This window comes from Protopterus annectens, chromosome 11.part0, assembly GCF_019279795.1.
Source record: "Protopterus annectens isolate FY-2018-M chromosome 11.part0, PAN1.0, whole genome shotgun sequence".
Classification (NCBI taxonomy): domain Eukaryota; kingdom Metazoa; phylum Chordata; order Ceratodontiformes; family Protopteridae; genus Protopterus; species Protopterus annectens.
This window is the reverse complement of record NC_056745.1, coordinates 298476172-298497338: the sequence shown is the minus strand read 5'-3', so window position 1 is coordinate 298497338 and position 21167 is coordinate 298476172. Positions and strand designations below refer to the sequence as shown.

The 21167-nt window shown below is 40.1% G+C and overlaps 1 protein-coding gene across 1 annotated transcript in view; it reads right to left on the bottom strand.

Annotated features, from left to right (window-relative positions):
* GYS2 (glycogen synthase 2) overlaps positions 1–21167 on the bottom strand; it is a 730647-nt gene that overhangs the window by 194412 nt on the left and 515068 nt on the right. Inside the window, exon 8 of the mRNA XM_044087805.1 lies at positions 6067–6173. Within this exon, the coding sequence (XP_043943740.1) occupies positions 6067–6173 (107 nt within the window). The remainder of the gene's footprint in view (positions 1–6066; positions 6174–21167) is intronic.

Genomic DNA, 21167 nt, shown 5'->3' with positions numbered 1-21167 from the left:
CAAGAGCTCTGGGTATGATTCCTGACCACCGTACTCCATGGTAAATCTGTAACTGCTATTTCTAAATTGTCGGATACGGATTGCTTAAATTATAATAAAACATTCTAACAAACAGTTTTGGGCTGTAAGTTAACACCTGAAGCTTGCATGAAAAAGTTTTGTGAGCATAGATGCAAGGAAAATGAAAGGGTGTGTGACTATATTGCTGAACTAAGCACTTTCATAGGTGGGTGAGTGGATGTCAGATCACCACTATTGAAAGGCTGGCAGACATTTTGGTGAGGGAACAAGCACTTAGCCTGAGGACATGAGAATCTGGTTAGCTGATGGCCAATGCAATACTGCTGATGAGCTGGGGAAGAAGGGATACCTATACCTAGCAAGCAGGGCACTGCTGCACAGAAAAGGGACACCCAGTGCTGCTCATAGTGGGCAGCCCAGACCACCCCAGCAGAGTCTTCCAGTAGCAGGGAAGCCACTAGTCCACATACATCCAGGACAGAGGGTTAAATGCTTTAAATGCAACCAGTGGGGCCATGTAGCATATATATCAACAGCCAATTAAATAACAGAATGCCACCAGTAAGTTGTCTCGAGACAAGGGTACCAAACTATCACAAGGCTGTATCCTATTTTAGTGGATGGGAAACAGGCCACTGTTAGAGGCAAGCCTCTGACCTAACCATTGTGAAGCCTGCAATGGTTAAAGAGGAGCACTACTTGCATGGGCAGTCTGCTCCAGTCAGAGTTGTAGGAGGGACCCCATTCCAAATACCTTTGGCTAGGTTTCAACTTGACTGGTAGGGTGGAAAAGGAAGCCAGCAAGTAGGTGTGTTTGAGGATATCCCTGCAGATGCCCTGATAGGGAACGATTCTGATAATGCAGTACCTTGTGTGCATGCAATTACATGCAGTCAGGCTTTGAGACAAGCATGTGGGTCTGGTAGTCCAAGGGAGACCCAGAAGGACCGCACAGTTGCAGCCAGGACTGGTGAGGTGGTTAATTCAGGGAGGAAGCTAACCTGTAGCAGTGAGACTGAACGTGAGCCACAGCTGCTTGTGAGTACTGATGTTCCTTTGGATAGAGTGATTGCAAAGGCAAAGGTGAGTAGTAGTACCCAGGGTGACAGTGGGGCACTGCTGTCAGAGAATACCAGACTTCCTGTGGAAGGGAAGCTGGGAAAGGTTACAAAGAGTTGAGACAGGCTCAGCTGTCAGACCCAAGGCCTGAGGGAGGTAGCTAGTGAGGCACCTGATTCTCAAGGGAAGGGGGAATCTGTATACTGGGACAAAGGGTTACAGTACTGAGAGTGGACATCTGAGGAAAAGCTAGAGGGTGAGAATGCAACAGTTGGTAGTGCCCAGAGCCTACTGTCTGGCACTTCTAGCCATAGCCCACGATATTCCCTTTGCAGGTCACATGGGCCTAACACATACTGAGAGACGTATTATAGAGAACTTTATTGGTGTGGGATTTCCAGAGATGTAACCGGGTACTGCAGGACTTGTGAGCAGTGCCAGAAGGTAGGCAAGGTAGGAGACATGCTGAAAGCTCCTTTGATGGCTTTGCCAGTGATTAAGGAGCCATGTCAGATGGTAGCTACAGCTTATTGTGGGGGCCTTTGAGTATTCCAAGCTCCACAGGGAAAAAGTACATCCTAGTGGTAGTATATTATGCTACCAGATACCTGAGGCGGTGGCTCTGTCCTCCATGGAGGCAGAAAAGGTGGGGAATGCTTGGTTAGAGATTTTCAGCAGGGCAGATTTCCCAAAAGAAATACCGACTGACAGAGGTGCCAATTTCATGTTAGACCTGCTGGCTTGTCTTTGGAGGCACTGTGGGGTGAAGCACCTAAAGACCAACCCCTACCATCCCCAGACTAACGGTCTTGTTGAGAGGTTAAACTCTACACTCAAGATGATGCTACGGGCATTTGCGGACCATTTTAAGAGGGACTGAAACAAATATTTGTCCCATCTGTTTGCTTACAGAGAGGTTCTCCAAGAATCAACTGTTTTTCACCCTTTGAGTTGCCGTATGAGGCATAGGGTGAAGGGACCCCTAGCTAGGATTTGAGATGAGTGAGAGGGTGTGTGTGAATCCATCAAGGAGTCTGTTGTGGCATATGCCCTAAACCTCAGGACAAGGCTCAGGGAACTTATGAGCTTGGCCCAGAAGAACCTGGCAGACGTCCAATGGCAGAAAAAGGTCTGGTATGACAGGAATGCTCGAGCTAGAGAGTATGTGCTATGGCATCAGGTAATGGTTCTTATTCCGGTCACACAAGCTGCAGGCATCTTGGGAGGGACCTACAAGGTGGTAAGGAAGGTCAGTGATCTTAACTACATGGTAGAACTGCTTGGCAGGGGCAAAAATTGTACCATGTTAACATAATGAAGCCTTACCATGATAGGGAGGGCCCTTGTGCTGAGTATTTACAGTACAAGGCAGGAGGCTACAGGGAGCCCGCCAGCCAAATCCCATATTACTATGGTGGAGCTTAGGGTTGCAGGCATGCGATGAGACAGTGTAGCCCTGTACTGGGGTCAGCAATGCTAAAGCAGCTGGAATCTCAAGACAGTGGAGAGAGTAAGGTATCCCCAGATAGTGAACCCTCTCAATCAACATTTCTCAAGGGTCAGTTGAAAAACTAGCTTTAGTGTTCACGGGGGAAGAAGTGTGACATAGGGTAAAGACTGCCAGCCCAGCTAGCTGGAATTTTGTAAATAATTCTAAGTACTTTGTGAATGTTGCTATGATTTATATAGAACTGTACATTATGTACTGAACTTCAAGAATGTAACCACATCATATCCTGCTGGAACACAGATTAACTTGCAAAGCTGGGCCATAAACAAAACATGTTCTCTCCATTTCAGTTCAATAGCAGACAATGTCTAGAACTAGAAGTTTTTCTGTCTTGAAAGAAAAGTAATTACTAGGTTTAAAATGCAAAGCGTTTTATATGGTTTTACTACTTCAGGATCTGGCAAACATCTGAAAGATATGTATTTTTCACAGGGATGTTAAAATTCTGTTAAGTTTCTGTTTAGCCTGGGAATTGAAATCAGGTGAGAGTGATGTCATCTAAGCTGGCCCAGCAGTAATGTTTGATATTAATTTGGGAACTCTTTCCAAGAGAGACTGTGCATTTTGTCTTGGACCTAGCAAAACATCCACTCACCATCTGCACTTGCCTGTCAACAAAACACAGGGCATAGTATCTCTCTTAGATATAGATAGGAATATAGTAAAGATTAGCTTAGATTTTTCTGTATTTTAGACCGTCCTGGAAGGTTTTAAAATATTTTCTGTGATTTTGAACTTTGAAGTAACTGTTTTCAGAGTATTGTCTTTTTCTTGTATTTATTATTAAATATTATTTAAACCCATCTTTGTGGCTGACATTTGTGAGACCTATTTAAGCTTTTAGAGTACTGGCATATATATTTGGTGACAATATAAAGGCCACTCCTAAATAGCCTAACTCTTGGTCAGACTACCATTTGGATTATTAGTAACATTACACAGTAGGACTGGACACCCTTTAAGGGCCTTATAGTAGCTGATAAGGGTTGGTGGCAGTGGAAACTACCTTCTAGTCTGGGCAGAAGGGGGGATTGCTAGTAAACCTACGACACCCTTCTCCGGGTGCATGTGTTTGTATATAAATCAAATCTCAAGGAGTGTGTCTCAGCTACTTGGGCATAGACATGAGGGCACTGGTTGAAAGTGTGTACTGGAGAGCTTGGTTTGGTCACTCAGCTGAGAGCTCAACCCTATAGCTGTGCCAGTGGGGAGTCTTATTGGGGATCTGGAGAAAGAGGGGGAAACCAGCCCCAGACTGACTGATCTGTATGCTCTTAAGGGAAATTGCACTTTACTGTGTGTGTACTTAACCTCCCAGTGTACACGTTCCCCACTGCTGCTACTGGTGAGGATTGAGGCTCCTTGATTACTGGGCCAGTGCAGGGGAATCACAGGGACATCACAGAAGTGACATCTCAAACTTAAGATACAAACTCTGTACTGGTTGCCAAAGTAGACCTACACAGTGGATGTGTGTCAGTTTTTCTAATACAGAAATACAAGCCTCACTAAGACAAACTATTCTCATCTGCCTTCTTGCCTTCACTTGCCTTTGATTCATAAAAGTAGTTACAATTACTGACTCCTGTTATTAGAAGAGTCTTGCTACTGGGATGCCAAGCCTCCTCCTTTCCATATGCAGCAGTACTTTTTGTTGTCATCACCTCAAGTTTACTGAACTCTCTTGTAATTTTAAGATACGATTGTGTGTTGTACATTTCTGGAATTAAATGCACAATTTTTATCAAAATAAACCCTGCCCCTTCATTCAATGTGACGGATAGCCGCCTGTTTTGCTTAGTTTTCTTACCTTTCCTTATTTTATTACAGCACAACACCCCATATGCTTACCCTCACAATGCTTCAGCAAGCTAGTGGTGATCTGTGCCAGTGTTGAATTCACTACTGGCAATACATTTTCCCCACTTTGATTGCTTTACCAGAGCATGCCATTTTGAGTACAGCAAGCAATGGCTTCAGTGAGTCACATCTATACTCGGGTTTACAAAATGGATCTTCAACCATTGCAATAACAAATGTAATAGATCTACACATTTCTCTCAACACTTCTAGCTTATCTTCATACTTTTTTTTTGGGGGGGGGGGGGGCTGCAGTGTATGCCAATATCCTGCCCAACGCACTTCAAAAGGCACAAAATCCTCATAAAACAGTGTGATTATTTTCAGTCTTTTTCCTCAGCTTAAAATATTAACAGATTTCAGTCAAAAGTCATGCACATCATCCTTTAAATCCACCTATGTGTTCTTTAGTTCTGCTTTAAGCAGTGATCCCTAATACAGCAACTTAGTGCCGCTGCGCTGGAGCCAAAGATTCCCCTTCCAACAGTTAATCATGTTCATATCTTCACCTGACACAATCTGTCACATGCTTTCCAACATATTCCATGGCTATTAGCCAGCAAGCCTTAAATGTCTAAGCTTCCAACCCATCTTCACTGGAATTTATGCCATGCTCCCTCAGTGTCAGTATTAGTCAGAACAGAGCATGCACATTTTAGACTGGCCTGGGTTTGCAGATGTCAGCAAAGTTCTTAGAATATGTTAATTGGCCACTTTTTTTTTTTTTTTTTACAAAGTCTAAAACCTTGCTTCACAATATATGCGTCTTGTTTTGCATTAGTATAAAAAGCACACCATGAATGTCAAACAGCTCATTACCATGCCTCGGAACAGGGGAAAAACAAAACAGAGGAAATACAGTGGTAACACTTTCTCTGCTTTGACCCAAGTGGACTTGATCAGAAGTTGCTGCTTTTTGAGTATTGTATCAAATGTTTTTTCTTGGGTTTTTGTTCAATTTACTATAGGTTTGGGCTGATGTTCTAATTACCATACCTCTCAACTTCTTCATGCAAGAATTCTGAACAAAGCATAAAATAATTGGGGGGGGGGGGGACAAAAGCCAAAAATAGGGACACATTTTAAATATTCCTCTTACAGACTTAAAAAGTTGCTAGAACAGGATTTGTGTCGGCGTGTATTTTCTGCAGGATATGAAGTCTGAATCTCAAACGTATGTCATTTAGTGACTTTAGTCCTCAGTGATTTGCCAAAAAAATCAGATATTTTATGTGGAACAAACCAAAAATGAGACAAAGATCTGCACATTCTGCAAAAATCTGGACAGCTGAGAGGTATGCTCATTAAACATATTCTTGTATGTTTTTTTGCTTATATGATACTAACAGAATGAAGAAATATGAGCGGTGAGCATTAAGTTAAACTAGCTAGAAGAATTGGCTATACTAAACTTTTTATAATAAAATCAGCAAATGTTTAAAAGATGTGCAATTTTGATTTTAACAAATGGTACACAGTGCAGTATATACTTTGGCATACTTCAGTGGATCATGAAGCTAACTTGTTAGCTTCATTACAACACATCCTTGTAATACTTCCTAAAATTCCAACCTCATTAACATCAACCGAAAACTTAAATGCACATCAAAACTTACCATAGCTGCTTCCTTACAGCTTGCCCTTTCAGTGTCTCAACATTGAAGTTATTTGTTTTTGCAGGCATGATGAAGAAAACTATAACCGTTACATTACTTTTGTGGACCTACAAAATGAGAGAAAAAATAAATGCCCCATTAAAACTTTGTAGTGAAGCCATTCATTTCATAGTTTCTGCATAATACCAAATAGAGCTTAAAATTTTTACGGTTCCATTCTACATTACACAGTGATAAACTAGTGTTCTTCCTTTTTTGGCAGAAAGTGGTTTTGTACTACATTAGTTGGGATACGTTTCTGTACCAGACCAGCTTGCAGAGTGGGTCTTCTGCACTTAGTTAAGTTATCCCTTAATCCAGAACATGTGTTATAGGAAGCCACTGTATTCAATATTAAATAAGATAGTGCTGCTTCTAGGTTTAGGGGTACTGTATTAAGTTATTGTTCCTGTTACTCTACATGGATCTCACATTATAATTATTCCCTAAAATCGTAGCACACCTACAAACCTTGTGTTTCATACTAGAACTGTGGTACAATAATGTCAAGTGAACTGGATTCACACAGGTTTTGTGGGTTTATGACAAATGCTTGGCAGAGCTCAGAAATGGTAACATGGACCCAATGTTCATCTAAAGATGCCCTCACTTCCTGCAGTGCAGTGATATCAGATTAGTTTGCTTCCATGGAATACTTCAAGTTATATGCACATTGTTGTTTTGCGCACACTGGGACAGCAGCATTCATGCAATTTGGTTCCAGCTTGTATGTACATATTGCAAATGCACAAACTTTCATTAATTCCTTATGCCACATTAGCTTGTGTAAAACTGTATACCCGAGGACATCAGGTATGAATATCAGTGATAGGTAATTCTCTTTTACATTTTTGGAGTGCACAATTTTGGTTGGATGTGTCCTTATCTACAATTAAAAATATGCACTGCTGTGCATTTTCAATGTATCAATTTATTAGATTTTAGGACCATCTGCACATATTTTACTTGCATTACAAACATTTTTATTTAGATATTCAACAGTCCTGCTGTCATGTTAAAATACTTGTCATCCATCTGTCTTGCACAAAAACAGACAGCAATGTTCAAAAACAACCCCATATTTTTGGCTTTTTGGAAGCCATTCTGTGCCCTTTAATCCCCTGTAGAAAGTCACAGAAAAAGAATGAGAAAGAAACCAAACCAGAAGGTCATGTCAAATTAGGTGCACAAAAATGTACTGTTCTTGGTACAGAATAATATGGATAGAGGCATACGCAGAAGCAAGAAGACATTGCTTATTATCTGTCACTAAGCTCTCATCTTTAGCTATACTAACTGTGGTGCTGCTATGTTTAATAAAAGACACTCCATGGGTATCAAAACTTAAAAGGTGGACCAGGGGAAATGGACCTTATCAAAAATGGCAAGTTTTCTCTCATACTGTTAGGCAACTCAATTATAGACAACTGCTAAAGTACAGTATTTAAAATCAGCACTACTCCAATGCCAATCTCATGTGCAGTTACCATAGCAGGCTATGGCATACTGGCACTCAATGCTAGTTATACGGGCAATTACCATTACAGGGTATTTTATATAACAATGCTCCAATGCCTGTACTAGGAGCAGCTACCACAGCAAGGTACACTATATACTAGCACTGCTCACATGACTGGTCACTGGGCAGTGACCACAGCAGAATGTGGCATACAAGTACTGCACAGATGGCTGTGCTAAGAACAGTTATTAGAATACTGCATGTGACTTTACAATGTCAGCTAACTTTTGTCTCGCTGCCTGTCAACTGTCAGGGTCTCTCCACAAGGTCTTGAACTCATTTGTTCAGAGGTAAAAGTTGTACCCAATTCTGCTATGGTGAAAGCCAGCTAGGGGAAGCCAGCATCCATGCAAGCACACAGGCTGCTGGTGTGCTTGCATCCATGCAAGCACACAGGCTGCTGGTGCACATTGCCATTCCTTTGAAAATGGGAGAGAGTCTTCATCACATAAGTGAGGATCTTCACCACCTGACCAGAGATTCCCATGTTTAAAGGTAAGATGCTAATTTCCATAGGTTGGAAAAAACCACCTGATGGGCACCACCCACAGTGAGAGCCTAGTACCACCACTGTTAGGTGAAACGTGCATCTATGTCACCACAGTGACTTAGAATTACTTACCAGGGTGGGCAAGCTGATGTCTGCAGTAATAGCCCAGACTCCTCTACCCAACTCCTCCAGTGCAGTCTCATCACTCTGATATGGGCCATCAGTCCACTTATGAAGGAGCACCATTTAAAGCAATAAATAACAATGCAAGTCATATCAAAAAGTGTTTACTGCTCCTGAGATATTCCCACTGAAATGGAGCATTGATGTTTACTTTCTAAAATATTTATTCACCTCAAACAAAAAGGTTAGAATAAAGTTACGTGTAAGTTGTCAAGTCTGTGGAACAACTTGATAAAAGTCATATTGGCACTTTGGGACAGTTACATGCTTTTAAACCTACAAAGGAAGAGTCCAATCAAACAAATTCTGGAGATTTGAATCTAACCCTCGTATCAAACAAAGCATCAACATATGGACAGATGACGGAGGAAAAGGATAATTTTATACTGCTAGATCTATTAGGCTGGAATGTAATACTTTGTTTAAAGCAATGCATTTTTCTGTGGGTGAGAAAAAGCTGGCTCAACACTTGCCCGCCCCCCTTTCTAAATCCCTATTGTTCTAGGTTACAATCAAACCAAAATTAAAACATCTAACATGCACCAAGTTGAATTTAGATAAAAAATGGGATTTATTAGCACAAACAATTTATCATTGGTATCAATTAATAAAACTTGCTGTACAGCATGATATTCAGAAAAATACCAGCTTACTTATAGCAGTTCCTGGCAGTATGAAGTTTGCAACATACCAAGGGGTCAAAACAAATTTAACGGGTCCAGTCTCAAGTCTTTTGGTCCTCAGCACAGTGGAATAGTTCTGCATTCTGTGTCAACTCTCTGGGGAGATCCACAAAGCAGGGGATACTTAGCTGGCACCTGAATGCTGGCTGCAAGTCCAGATCAGCTGAAGAGAATCCTGGTTAAATGAGCTTGTCTGGCACCTTCACCTTCCCTCAATGAGAAATGATTTCCCTTTTAGGACTTGCCATTAACATAGTTGGCAAGATGCAATATTAGTCTTTGGTTCCTTCTCCAGAGTGTAGAAAGCTGTCAATACTTCAGCTGGGCCCGTCAGCAAATAGGCAAGTGTGACTGGAATAAAATAAGAATATCTGAAAGTCTCAAGTCTCTGGCTGACTCCAAGTTTGACTCTGCCCGACTGCTTAAATGACTGAATGACCAAAAAAGGACAATGACTTCAGTTCCACTGCAGTATATATCTTTAAGGACAGATGAGGCTTGGAATTTCTTTTTTTCCATCTCCGCAGTTGAAGTCAGTTTGCTTAGCTGTTTGTCTTTCTACAGTACATAATCTCTTGGGGAGACGACTTTTCCTTTGAGTTTATTACCCCTTTCTCACCTCTTGACAATGTCAGAGAAACAAAACTGCATATAGTTTAATGCATCATTTCAAGGGTTGTGTGTTTTTGGTACCTCTGACTGTTTGGAAGATAAGGTACTCAATCTAGATGTTAGGCAGAGTTTAGTAGATGGGGCCCTGTATTTCAAACTCATGCTGCAAATTAATTTTTGAACATTCCAGAGGCCAATTTGCTAGGAAAACAAACTAATTGCATGCCTTTTGTTGAAGCCAGGATGCATCTTTTAAATGTCCTACATTTTCAATATTGTTATAGGTTATGCCAGGAGATAGTAAGATTAATGCACAGCCATACATGAAAGCAGAACTAATACACACAAGACACTAACAAAGCCTGGCACACCTCAACTGTCCAGATTTTTGCCTCTTATTTTTTGGTCTGTTCCTCAAAAATTGTGCTTTTCTAGCAAATCAATAAGGATTGAAGTCACTAAATATTGGCACACAGTTTTAGAATTCAAACCCTTCAGAAAATGTATGCAAATGTAAAACCTACTTTATCAACTAAGTTAGTAAGAACAATATTGTCCCTATCATTCGGCCATTCTCCCCGTTATTTTTGGTTTTGCCCAGATTTCTTGCGCAAAGTTGAGGTATGAACCAAGGCACTATGCATGCAATACTCAATGAATGCCATTAACAGATATAAAAAATAATGAACCATGGCTAACAATATCAGTAATACATGTATTTATTTTCCTTTTCTATTTAAAGGGCTATTCCTACAGAACAGATGTGGAAGGTTTTTACAAATCATCAATGAAAGAAGTGTTAAGTGATAAATTTGTCACTGCTTCTCATGACAAGCAATTAACATGAAATGAGCTTACATTTTAAGAAAGTCAATGGGCACACTTTTGTGCAAGGAACAGTCAAAGCAGTCTCTGCTTTAGAAATAGATTAGTTTACTTTGCTACCTGGGTAATACAAAGATGCAGTCAGCAGTGTCCGAATTGGAGGAAAAAAGCAGGCGAGTTATTTGTCTACAGTTTTTTTTCTATCTCATTACAATTTAAAATATGGAAGCATTACAAAATTATAAAGTACAAGATTTCAGCAGGTGGAATATGCTTGGTTCTTTCAGGAGTCTTCACGATTCCTATTTCAACTGTTCCAAAAAGTTTGAAAACCATTGCTCTAATAAGTCATTTCACAACATGAGTGGAGATGCATAAAACTGATTCTACACAATTAACCTACCAGCATTATATTAACCATTGTAATTTGTGTTTATCCACATATCCTTGAACACATTTCCCCAGGAGAGATAGGATTCCACCCCTCCCATTAGTCTCATTTTTTCACTAGGGCTAAACTGCCATTCCTAATTTTCCTGTTTATGCTGTTAACATTCAGTGCAATTAAACAGAACCTTTTCATTTTTGGAGGTTCCATCATTACATCCTTGCTGTTATTGGCTACTTACCCCACTTGTTTGCTTTTTTTTTTTTCTAACACTACCCCCTCATCTTCCACACATTTTGAATTATCTTAATGTCCATCTTTTTCATGACAATCTTGGTTTTCCATATTTCCCTTTTAATTTTCCCTCATCTACAATAGATATTCTTTTACATACCTAGTATTTAACCCTTTTTAATTTTTGACCTACATATGAAAATGTAGTCAAACATCCATCTTGTATGCAAATGAGAAATGTTCCAAAAAGGTTAAACACTGCTCTAACTGTACCTTTTATAATTTCTTTAAAGGACAACTGACATTCTTATGTCAGTCGTCTCAAATTATGCATTCAACAACCAGCATCTTGGTATACATATACACTTTTCACTTGAAGTGTATTCATTTTGACTACATAAATCTGTTGCTTTTCAGTAAAAACTTCCAGTCCTCATTACACAAACTTTGATAACAGAATTAACTTCTCCTACAGAACGGAATAGTTTCAAATTCCAAGGCAGTATCCTTTATCTGTACATCACTCCAAATATATACCTGCACTCAAAGCCTTCCGTTTGTCACAGAATACCGCACTCTCTCTCCATGGTGTGTGTGACGCCCACCACTAGACTGGTAATCAAAGAGCCTCAATCCTTATCACTGGCAACAGTGGGGGATGTACACCGAGGATGACAAGGTACACACAGTATTTCTAGATACAGCTCTCTGGATAAAGTGCAGTTTCCCTTAGGAGCACCCAGAGACCGGTTTTTCCCTCTTTCTCCAGTTCCCCAATAAGACTCCCCACTGGCACAGCTATAGGGTTGAGATCTCAGCTGAATGGCCAAGCAAAGACCTCCAGCACCCTCTCAGTCCAACCAATGCTTCATGTCCCTGCCCAAGTAGCAGACACACCTGGGAAAGGCTGGCACAGGTTTACTAGCTATGCCCCCATTTGCCCAGACTAATGTAGTTATCAGTGCCACCAGCCAGCTCATCAGCTACTTTAAGGCCCTTAAAGGGTGGCCAATCTTACTGTGTAATGTTACTATTAATACAAATGGTAGTTTGACCAAGAGCAGAACTTTAATATCTCTAAACAGATAAGCCACAATGAAAGGTTTAAATATATTCAAAAATAAAAGAAAATATTCAGTATATAATCACAGTAAGTTCAAAATCACAGGGAATATTTAAAACATTGCAGGACAGTCTCAAAGAAACATCTAAACTATGCTTCACTATATTCCTGACTGAATCTAAAAATTAGTATACCCTAGTTTACGTTAAGAGCAAGGCAGATGTGGTGAGTGGTTCTTGCTGTCCAGTCCAAGACAGAATGCTAAATCTTACTCGGACTCCTCTCAGATTAATCTAAATATTACTGCTAGGATAAGCTTGCAGAATGAAATTTGTCATTTCATTACCCTAGGTGAAACCCCCACTGCTGGAAGTTATCAGCGTTTAGCATCTACCTGTGAAAATACATAGACCCAGATCTTTGGCAGATGTGGGAAGTCATAAAACAAATCACATTTCAAAACATAGTAATTGTTTCACTTTAAAGACGACACAGAAAACTCCTACTATAGACATAGTGTCCCCTTGCTGCATTGTAAACTGAAAGATATTTTTTATTCCGCAGCCATAAAGTAATTTCAGATATCTTTCTGAAGTTTTGCTGGACTGATCTTCCTGTGTTCCAATTTCTGCTGTTAAATATACATTTAAACAGCTACAATAGTGCATGTACATTTCTGTTCTATTTCAGTAGGGCACACTAGATACATTTCAAGCACTTTGCTAAAAACCTTTTTCAACATGTCTGTATAAACCTAGTTGGATTTATATACATGACAGTTCTAATACATTTGTAACAAGCATGTTATATGATGCATGTCGATGTTAAATGAGAATTTACAAAATTCCAGATAGCTGTGCCAGCAGTATCTTTGTCACAGAGAGCAATAAAATTCCCATTGTACATCTCAATACATCTACTGGAAACCCTGGGTCCCATTTAATCATGACTAATCCTGAAACGGTGACTAGGCTCAAAGCTGTACAATTCAAAACCTACCCCAAAAATGCACAACTTGGAGTTTGTAATACTGAGTTTTGGGAGGAGGCAGCAGCAGGAAGAAACCATTTGCATGCTGTATAGTATTGTCCCTACAGCATAAAATACCTGCACATTTTTTTGACCTTGCTCACTGGATTGGGCTTGAATCAAGATCCCAGAAAAGCATTCTGAGACGCACCTGAAAAATAGCCTTCCGCCCCACTACTTTCATCTTATTTCTCTAATTTCATTTAGTTATTTGGACAAAATAAACTTACTAAATTCATTGCGCAATCCAATGCATGTACACATTGTTCAGTAGTTTTCATCACCAACTATTTGTTTCATATACACATCATCTTATTTAGGGTCACTGGGGACACAGCACTTGACTAGCAGGTTAAGACATTAAACCAGTTTTTTGTAGGACACCAGTCCATTCCAGAATGTACAGATAACCATATTCACAATGCAGGGACAAAGGGAAAAATGTAATATTTATTTACATTTGTTTTCTGGGATAGTCCACTGGGCCTAGGAGTGCCCATTTTCAGTGGAGGCCCAAGGAGAAAAGTTACATTACGACTTAGCATATGCAAGTTACTAGTAAGCAACATTATACAAAAAAAAAAAAAAAAAAAAAAAAAAAAGAATGATTTACATCCAGGTACAATATATACATGTTGATATCCAATTAGATTTGGGCTTTCTTTTCTTTAAACTTCATCAGGACGCATAAAACAGAGAAGAGTTAAAGTGAAGACAGATATTTCAAAGTGTTAAAAGTTGTTAGAAGAGGTTTCTAGTTTTATGTAAAGCTGGAAAAATTGAGCAAGTACAGAACCATATTTTGGAGAGGTGTTCTTGCAGACACTTCTTGAAAATGGTGTGGTTAGAAGTTGTTCCAATTGTGGTGGGTAAGGAATTCAACACCTTGGCAATGGAGAAAAGAGGTTGGCCAGCTGTAAGGTTCGGTAATTCTACCTTTAGAAGACATTTTCTGATCGGAAGTTTCTAGCAGGGTTGTAGGGGGATATTAGCGAGGCTAAGGATGGGCAATCTTCTGGTTTATTTATGATTTTATGTGCGGTAGTGAGTTGTAGGCAAGTTAGGAAGTGATGTAGTTAGAGCCAATTGAGTTTTTGAAGGGAAATACAGTGATGGGAGCGAGTTTTTGAAGGGATATACAATGAAGGGAGGTATGTCTGGCATTGCTGGCAAACTTTGCTACTTTATAGTTTTTTTGAGAGAAAGTTGAATGCCTGTGAGCAGGGGGCACCATATAGTAGAGATGGTAAAAGAAAGGAGGATGTTAGGGTTTTTTTTGGCTGAGTGGTTGAGGTAAGCTGTCCGTCTGTAAAGCAGACCTAACTTTTCGTGGGCCATTCTGATGTTTAGGATATGAAGGTCAAAGAGTTTATCGATAGTAACTGCAAGGAGTTAAGTGTGGGGCACTACTTTGATGACAGTGCTGTTCTGAGACTGAATAGTAAATTCTGACCTGTTTATGGGTGTGGATCTTTTAGGAGTGAATAGGAGTAGTTTGGTTTTGTTAGCATTTAGGGCTAGGTGATTGTTGTTCATCCATGTTTCTGTGGATGAGAAGGCGATTTGAGTTGTTTTTTGGAGTTCACTGATGGAATAGGCAGAGCAGATGGTGGAATCATTTAAGTAATGAATACATGAGGTTTGGGACAGGCAAGAGTGGAAGTCATTAACAAATATGCTGAAAAGGAGGGACCCAAGTATAGAACCTTAGGAAACACCTGCTGATATCAGGTGATAAAGTACTGGTCCCATTTTGTTGCTTGTCTATTTATAAGGTAGTTAGATAACCAACCTAAAGTAGGGGGGTGATATTCCTAGGATGGACAGTTTAGTGAGTAATAGGGAATGTGAGATGTTATCAAATGCCTTTGATAGGTTGAGAAATAGAGGATGCAATTTTCCCTGCATCTCTTGCACAGTTTACAGTGCCCAAGAATGATACAAGGGCAGTGCTGGTACTGTGTCCAGGTCTGAAACAGTGTTGTGTGGGGGACAAGATTTTGTCTAGGAAGTGCTTCATGAGTTGATTGTGGACACATTTTTCGAGAATTTTGTATAGAAGGGAAAGGATTGCTATGGGTCAGAAAAATCAGTGAAATCTATTTTTTTTGGCCACCTTTATGTAGTGGGAGAATATAAGCTTTTTTCCAGATACTTGGCACTTTCTGTTCTTGGAGAGATCTAAGAGTATGCGAATTGGATAAGCTATGCACGGATATCTGTAGGTATGTTAGGATTAGGTTATCAGGCGCTTTAGTACATGACTTGAGTTTAAGATGTAGTTTCAAGAGAGTTGAGGTAGCAGTGGGAGAGAAGGTGAAGTTTGGTGTGGAGTTTATATTTGGTGAGTGTGCTGTGATATTTGTTTGAGGGAAGTTTCCTGTAAGTTTAGCAATGGGGTCAATAAAATGTGAGTTGAATATTGTGGCAATTTCTGTGGGGGATTTGTCTGGGTCAGGAAAGGGCTTACTGGATCCTGGGTTAAGTAGGGAGACTGTATTCCAGAATTTCTTAGGGTTTTGTTTATGGCATTTTTGGTCAGATAGAATTTTTTGTCTTTTACTACTGCAAGTTTTGCTTGATTATGAAGTTGTTTGAATTGGGGGTCTGTTTTGTTTTGCCAAAGCTTCCAACATTTGTCTGTTAGACATCAGTTGTTTTGTGGGATGACTAAGCAAGGTAGCATTGTCATTTTTAATTCTTTTTTGCTATATAGGAGCTAGATTGTTTAGGATATCTAAGGTGGTGGAATTAAAGAATTCAAAAGCTTCATCTGGTGGGAGGACTGAGAATGCTCCGTTTTACTTGTGCCAGGATGTCAGTTTTATGGCGGAAATTGGAGATATTTCTAGTTGGTCTGTACTGGTGTTGGTTGGGGGCTAGAGTGGATTTATGTACAGGTATTCTGGGAGGTGATCACTTATGGTTTGAGGTGGAGTCCCTACTGAAGCTACTTTGGGTGAGAGACTAGTATCCAGTCTATGATGGAAACAATAGTTTTGTTGGGTCTAGTTACTTCATTTATAAGCTGGGTACAATTGAATAGATTTATATTTATTGAGGATTGATTTTTTGTGACTTCTGTCACAACGTATGTTGACAACTCCAAGGATAATTGTCACTGGTAGATAATTGTCACTGGTAAAGGTTTTTTAAGTCCAGGCAAGGATTTGTTCTAGGATGGGTATATTATTGCCTGGTGGGATATAGATTCTAATGATGCAGAGCTTTTTTGTTGGTATTCAGTTGTAGGAAAGCTACAACACTTTTGGCAGATGTGAATTGGCCAGTTCATTGTTCATGTACACATCACTAATGGAAGAGGGCTATTTCAGTGTATTGGTATTTCTTGGATGTAAGAAAATTAAGACTCCAGCAAAACAAAAATAAATAAATAAATGGGCTCAGAAGACATGCAAACATAGTAAGGCACTCTAATAACCAAACTATAAGACAATTACTTTCATATAAACTTTCTATAGTTTCTTTGCTTTGTAGTAACTATTTACATTGAAATCACAGTACTACATTGTAAGGGATTTAAAATGGTGTCATCAGATATGGAATGCTGCTTTGAACAAAACAGCTGGCACTGGCATTAACTTAACACCCTCACTATTATATAAACTCCAAGACAGCTGCACCTTTCAGGAAAGCCCCCCCCCCCCCCAAAATAAAAATCTGCAACCAGTTCCCATGAAAGAGATTCAGCTAATTGTGTACTACTGGGTACTTGCTAATTGCATCAGTGTCTTGTTCTCAATTGTAAGCCATGTTGATTCATAGTTTTCCCTCTTACTATAAACAGGTATGTATTTTGCTCATTACTTCCCACTTTCACAAAGTGATACCTCTGCCACAATTCTGTTTTTTTTTTGGTTGGTGCCCACAGCACAGTAGTTATTGAAAACATGATTCATATTCTCCTCAATCTGAAAATTATAGTCGCTGTTAATTTAAAAATGGGAAACATTTTAAAATGTTTGCAGAGTATTAATGTTTTGGGGGGGGGGGGGCGCTGGAAGAAAAATCTTTGGTAGTCGCACGGACCTGCAATTTTCATTTGTTCTTCACTGCTATTATATTCTGCTCACTATACTGGCAATCATTCCAGCAGAAAAAAGTTACTTTGTGAAGATGCTATTTGTGGTGAAATGCAAGGAGAGATTAAAAATATACTACCTTGAAAAACTTTTGCCCTGTTTGTTAAATGGAATACTGACACCGATCAGCCATTCTGCGAGTCCAAATAAAATTTAAGCCATCTTTTTAGGAGCTTTTAAAAGAGATGCAGCAGAAGCAAAGAGTTTACACAACTGAGTAACATTCACTGAAAACATTTCAGTTAATGAAATGCAATGAAACAAGTCAAACAGCCCTCCAAACACATCAAAAGTGCTCCTTTTGTTTCAGACTGGCATACTATAGTGGTTTTCCTCAACAATTCGCATTTCCCTGCAATGCAGAGTCAATTTGTTTAGAAGAAACTGTGCAGGTCAGGCTCAGGCGCAACACAGAAGTTTGTGCAAGTCAACTAGATATAGAAAGTTTTAGTTCAATTTATAAACTATCCTGGACAAGTTTAAAAAGTTTTTCCTATGGTGAATTTTTTTTAAACAACGCCAACATCCATGGCTGTGCATGAGTAATTCAAGCAGGCTTTGAAAACCATAACATTAGATGTGTAGGCAAGTGGAGGCAATCTGAAGTTAAACATTAAAAAGTTGGAACAAACTGAAGTGATTCAACTTTAGATTGCTCTTCACTTTGGGTACGTTATCCGTTTCAAACCCTGAAGTGAAGATACCAGTTGGATGGACTGATGTACCCTGCCCCAACCCTTTGCTAGCATGGAATTCTCGGCAGGTTTCTAGGAGTCTGATAGGTCTGTTTACAAAGCATTACACAAGACAGGTGTGGTGAAGCCTAACCTTGTACATATTTTGCTCCCAAACAGTAAACAGAAATCACTTCTTTTGCTTTGACAGAACAGAAAACAGCCTTCCACTGGTTATGTCAGCATAATACTGTGCGTGCCTTCAGAGTATTATGTATTTTGTATTACATTATAGTTGCAATTGTGCATTTCCCAAATTCCTTTTCTCCTTTTCTTTTTGGAGAAGTCATGGCCTCTTTCGGTCAAAGACCCCAATTTATGTTCTGACTGCAGCTTTAGAAGAAAATCTTGACTGTTTAGGCAGCCTGGGTCTGACCAATGACTGGCACCTGGAAGTGAGGTTAAAGGTGTGGGAGGCATGACAAAGCCTTGCCAATTCGAGTCACTTCAGAGGGAGGAGTGATGTTGTAAAGCAGGCACACTTTCAGTAGTAGAATACTTGGAAACTGGGTTTTCTCAGGGCACTACGCTGAAGGCAGAGGGACTTCCAGTACATCACAACTGGAGACAGGGTATACCTTGCATGGGCCCAATGCCGGTCTTTCCCTTGAATACTACAGGAAATGCATGTAAAGTTGTATAATGTCTTACTATAACAGTAAATGCCCTACTTCTCACTGCTGCAGTATTCTTTAGAACTGGGATATCCTGCAGAGTGCAACCAAATGTTTGGCCAGGATACCAAAGCCTGTATACCTTCCAGATGCCATGTCGGTTGTACACAAAATACATATGTGACATCAAAGTGCCTAATCCTCAGAATTGAGCTATCCCAGAAGAACCACAGCAACCAGAGAGGAAAGTAAAGTGTACATCCAGGAAGGGAAGGAAAAAGTGATACAAGAATGACCCCTCAGCCAGAAGGAATGCAACAGAAAGAAAAGGGAAAGGAGGGAGGGACAGAATACTGCAAGTAAGAAGTAGAATATTACAGTTATGGTAAGATCTTATGATTGTCCATCATCACTACTGTACTTTCCCAGTTGTAGAGAGTACTGACAAAGTTACTTCAAATGATGTGAGGAGGAAGCCACAGACAAGCCCCCCAACAACCCCATGAATGGTGGCCCTGGCAAAACCCAGTCTGGCTCTAGAAATGACATCTAACTTATGTTTGGTACAGGTATGCACATAAAACCAAGTAGCAGCTTCCTAACTGAATCTAGTATCCAGACCCATAAAAAAATTACCAGAAGAGGCAACCATCCTGGTAGAACGAGAAACAAATAAGCAGTCTGCCATGGAAGGAATAGCAAAAGGAAATGGTCTTAAGAGATAGAGGAAGACGTGGTTAGCTTTGAATCAGCCAAACCCAATTTTCTGGAATGAAAAGAAATGAAGTTGCTGAGATTTCCTGATATCTTTGGTCTTATCTAGGTAATATCAGAGCTGTCTATGTAAATCCAAGGTGTGAAGAATCCTGTCACTAGTGATCACTAAAAGGAGAAAAAGGAAGATTAATTGTTTGATTCAAAGAACGTAACCACCTTTGGCATAAAAGGAAGCCTTCATATGAAGAGAAACTGTCTGCAAAAAGGTGGACTTGTCATGAGTACTAAACTTTTAGCAGAAGTCACCAACCTTACAGCTTTCAGAGTACAGTGATACAAGGAAGAGAAAACTTCAAGCTCAAAGGGAAACTCAGTTAATTTCTCCAGCACAGGCTTATGGTCCCAAGGAAGAGTAATGTAAAGGACATCTTTCAAAATTGAAAGATGTGGATTCAATGGCAGATGAGCAGAAAAGACTGACAAGTTATCTTTAACAGATTAATATGCCAGACCAGAAATGAGCAGCTTTACATAAATAAAAAGGACTGTAGGAATACCCACAGAAAGGTCATGCTCAAGACACCAAACAGAAAATCTCTTCCATTTAGCCACATAGGATGTTCTAGTAGTGCGTTTTATGGCCTCCTGCAAAACCAGAAGCACAACCTCAGAAAACTGGTATTAAAAGGAATCAAAACACTACTGCCCAAAGCATCAACTGAAGAGTGAGCAAGTGAGGGTGAAAGAGATCCCTTGGCCTGTGTGAGAAGATCCATCAAGTGGGGTAACTTGTGATTATTGCTCCTGGATAGATAAACAGAAGGAACCACTGCTGTTTGGCACAAAAGGGTGTCACCAGAAAGATTTTAGGCCTATCTCATGATTTTGCGCAGGATTTCTGGTAGCAGAGGAACAGAAGTATAGGCAAACAAACATTCCTCTTCCAGGAGAGAAAGGGCATCTACTCCAAGCCAGAGGACATGGCACTCAAACAGAACTGGGGATATCTGTTCAGAGTGGAGGCAAAAAGATCTACTCCCAAGAGTACCCTATTGATGTACTATGTCCAAGAAATATCCCTATGAAGCATTCCTTCATAAGGACCTTTTATGGACCTTCCCAAAGTGCATCTGCCACAAGACACATTTGAGGGGATGTAAACCACCTGAAGAAACTATGGCCGACTTCGAAATTCCAAGCCTAAAGAGCCAGCATGCAAAAGTAAGATTTTGTGCCCTCTCTTGTTGCTGATATACCACAAACTATACCATGCGACTGGTATAGACTGAAAATCCTTAAAGGACCTGGAGTCCAGAGAAACTAGAAGGCATGAAGGGCCAGAACTACAGCTTTCATCTCCTTGCTGTTGATATGGTCTAGCAGCTGTGGAGACTACCTTCCCTGAGCATGGAGATTGTTGGAGGAAGCCCCAACCTTGGTTGTATGCAGCATACAGCTCCAGAGTGGGGAAAAGGAGCCTGAAAAGATAGATCTAGATTTGCAGAAATCTGGCGACTCCATCAGTGAAGCTCAATACTGAGACAGGTCAAGAGGGAAACAGAAAAACCAGGAGACAGCAGTGCTGAAGTCAAACAATTTTGCAATACCACTGGAATTTTCTCATATGGAGTTTGGCAAAGGAACTATGGTTGCCATGAACTCCCGAGCTCTCAAATTCCTTTGGAGGAAGGACTGGAAGAAGGAGATGGGAATGAAAATAAGCAGTCAGGGAGAGGACCTGTTGGGGGGGGGGGGGGCAAGTCATCACTGGTATTGTCTAAATCCTGCATCCCAGTAACACTTAGTTCTGAGAGGGGGGTCAACATATATTTAGGGTGAACCCCACACTACAAAACAGCACCATAGTG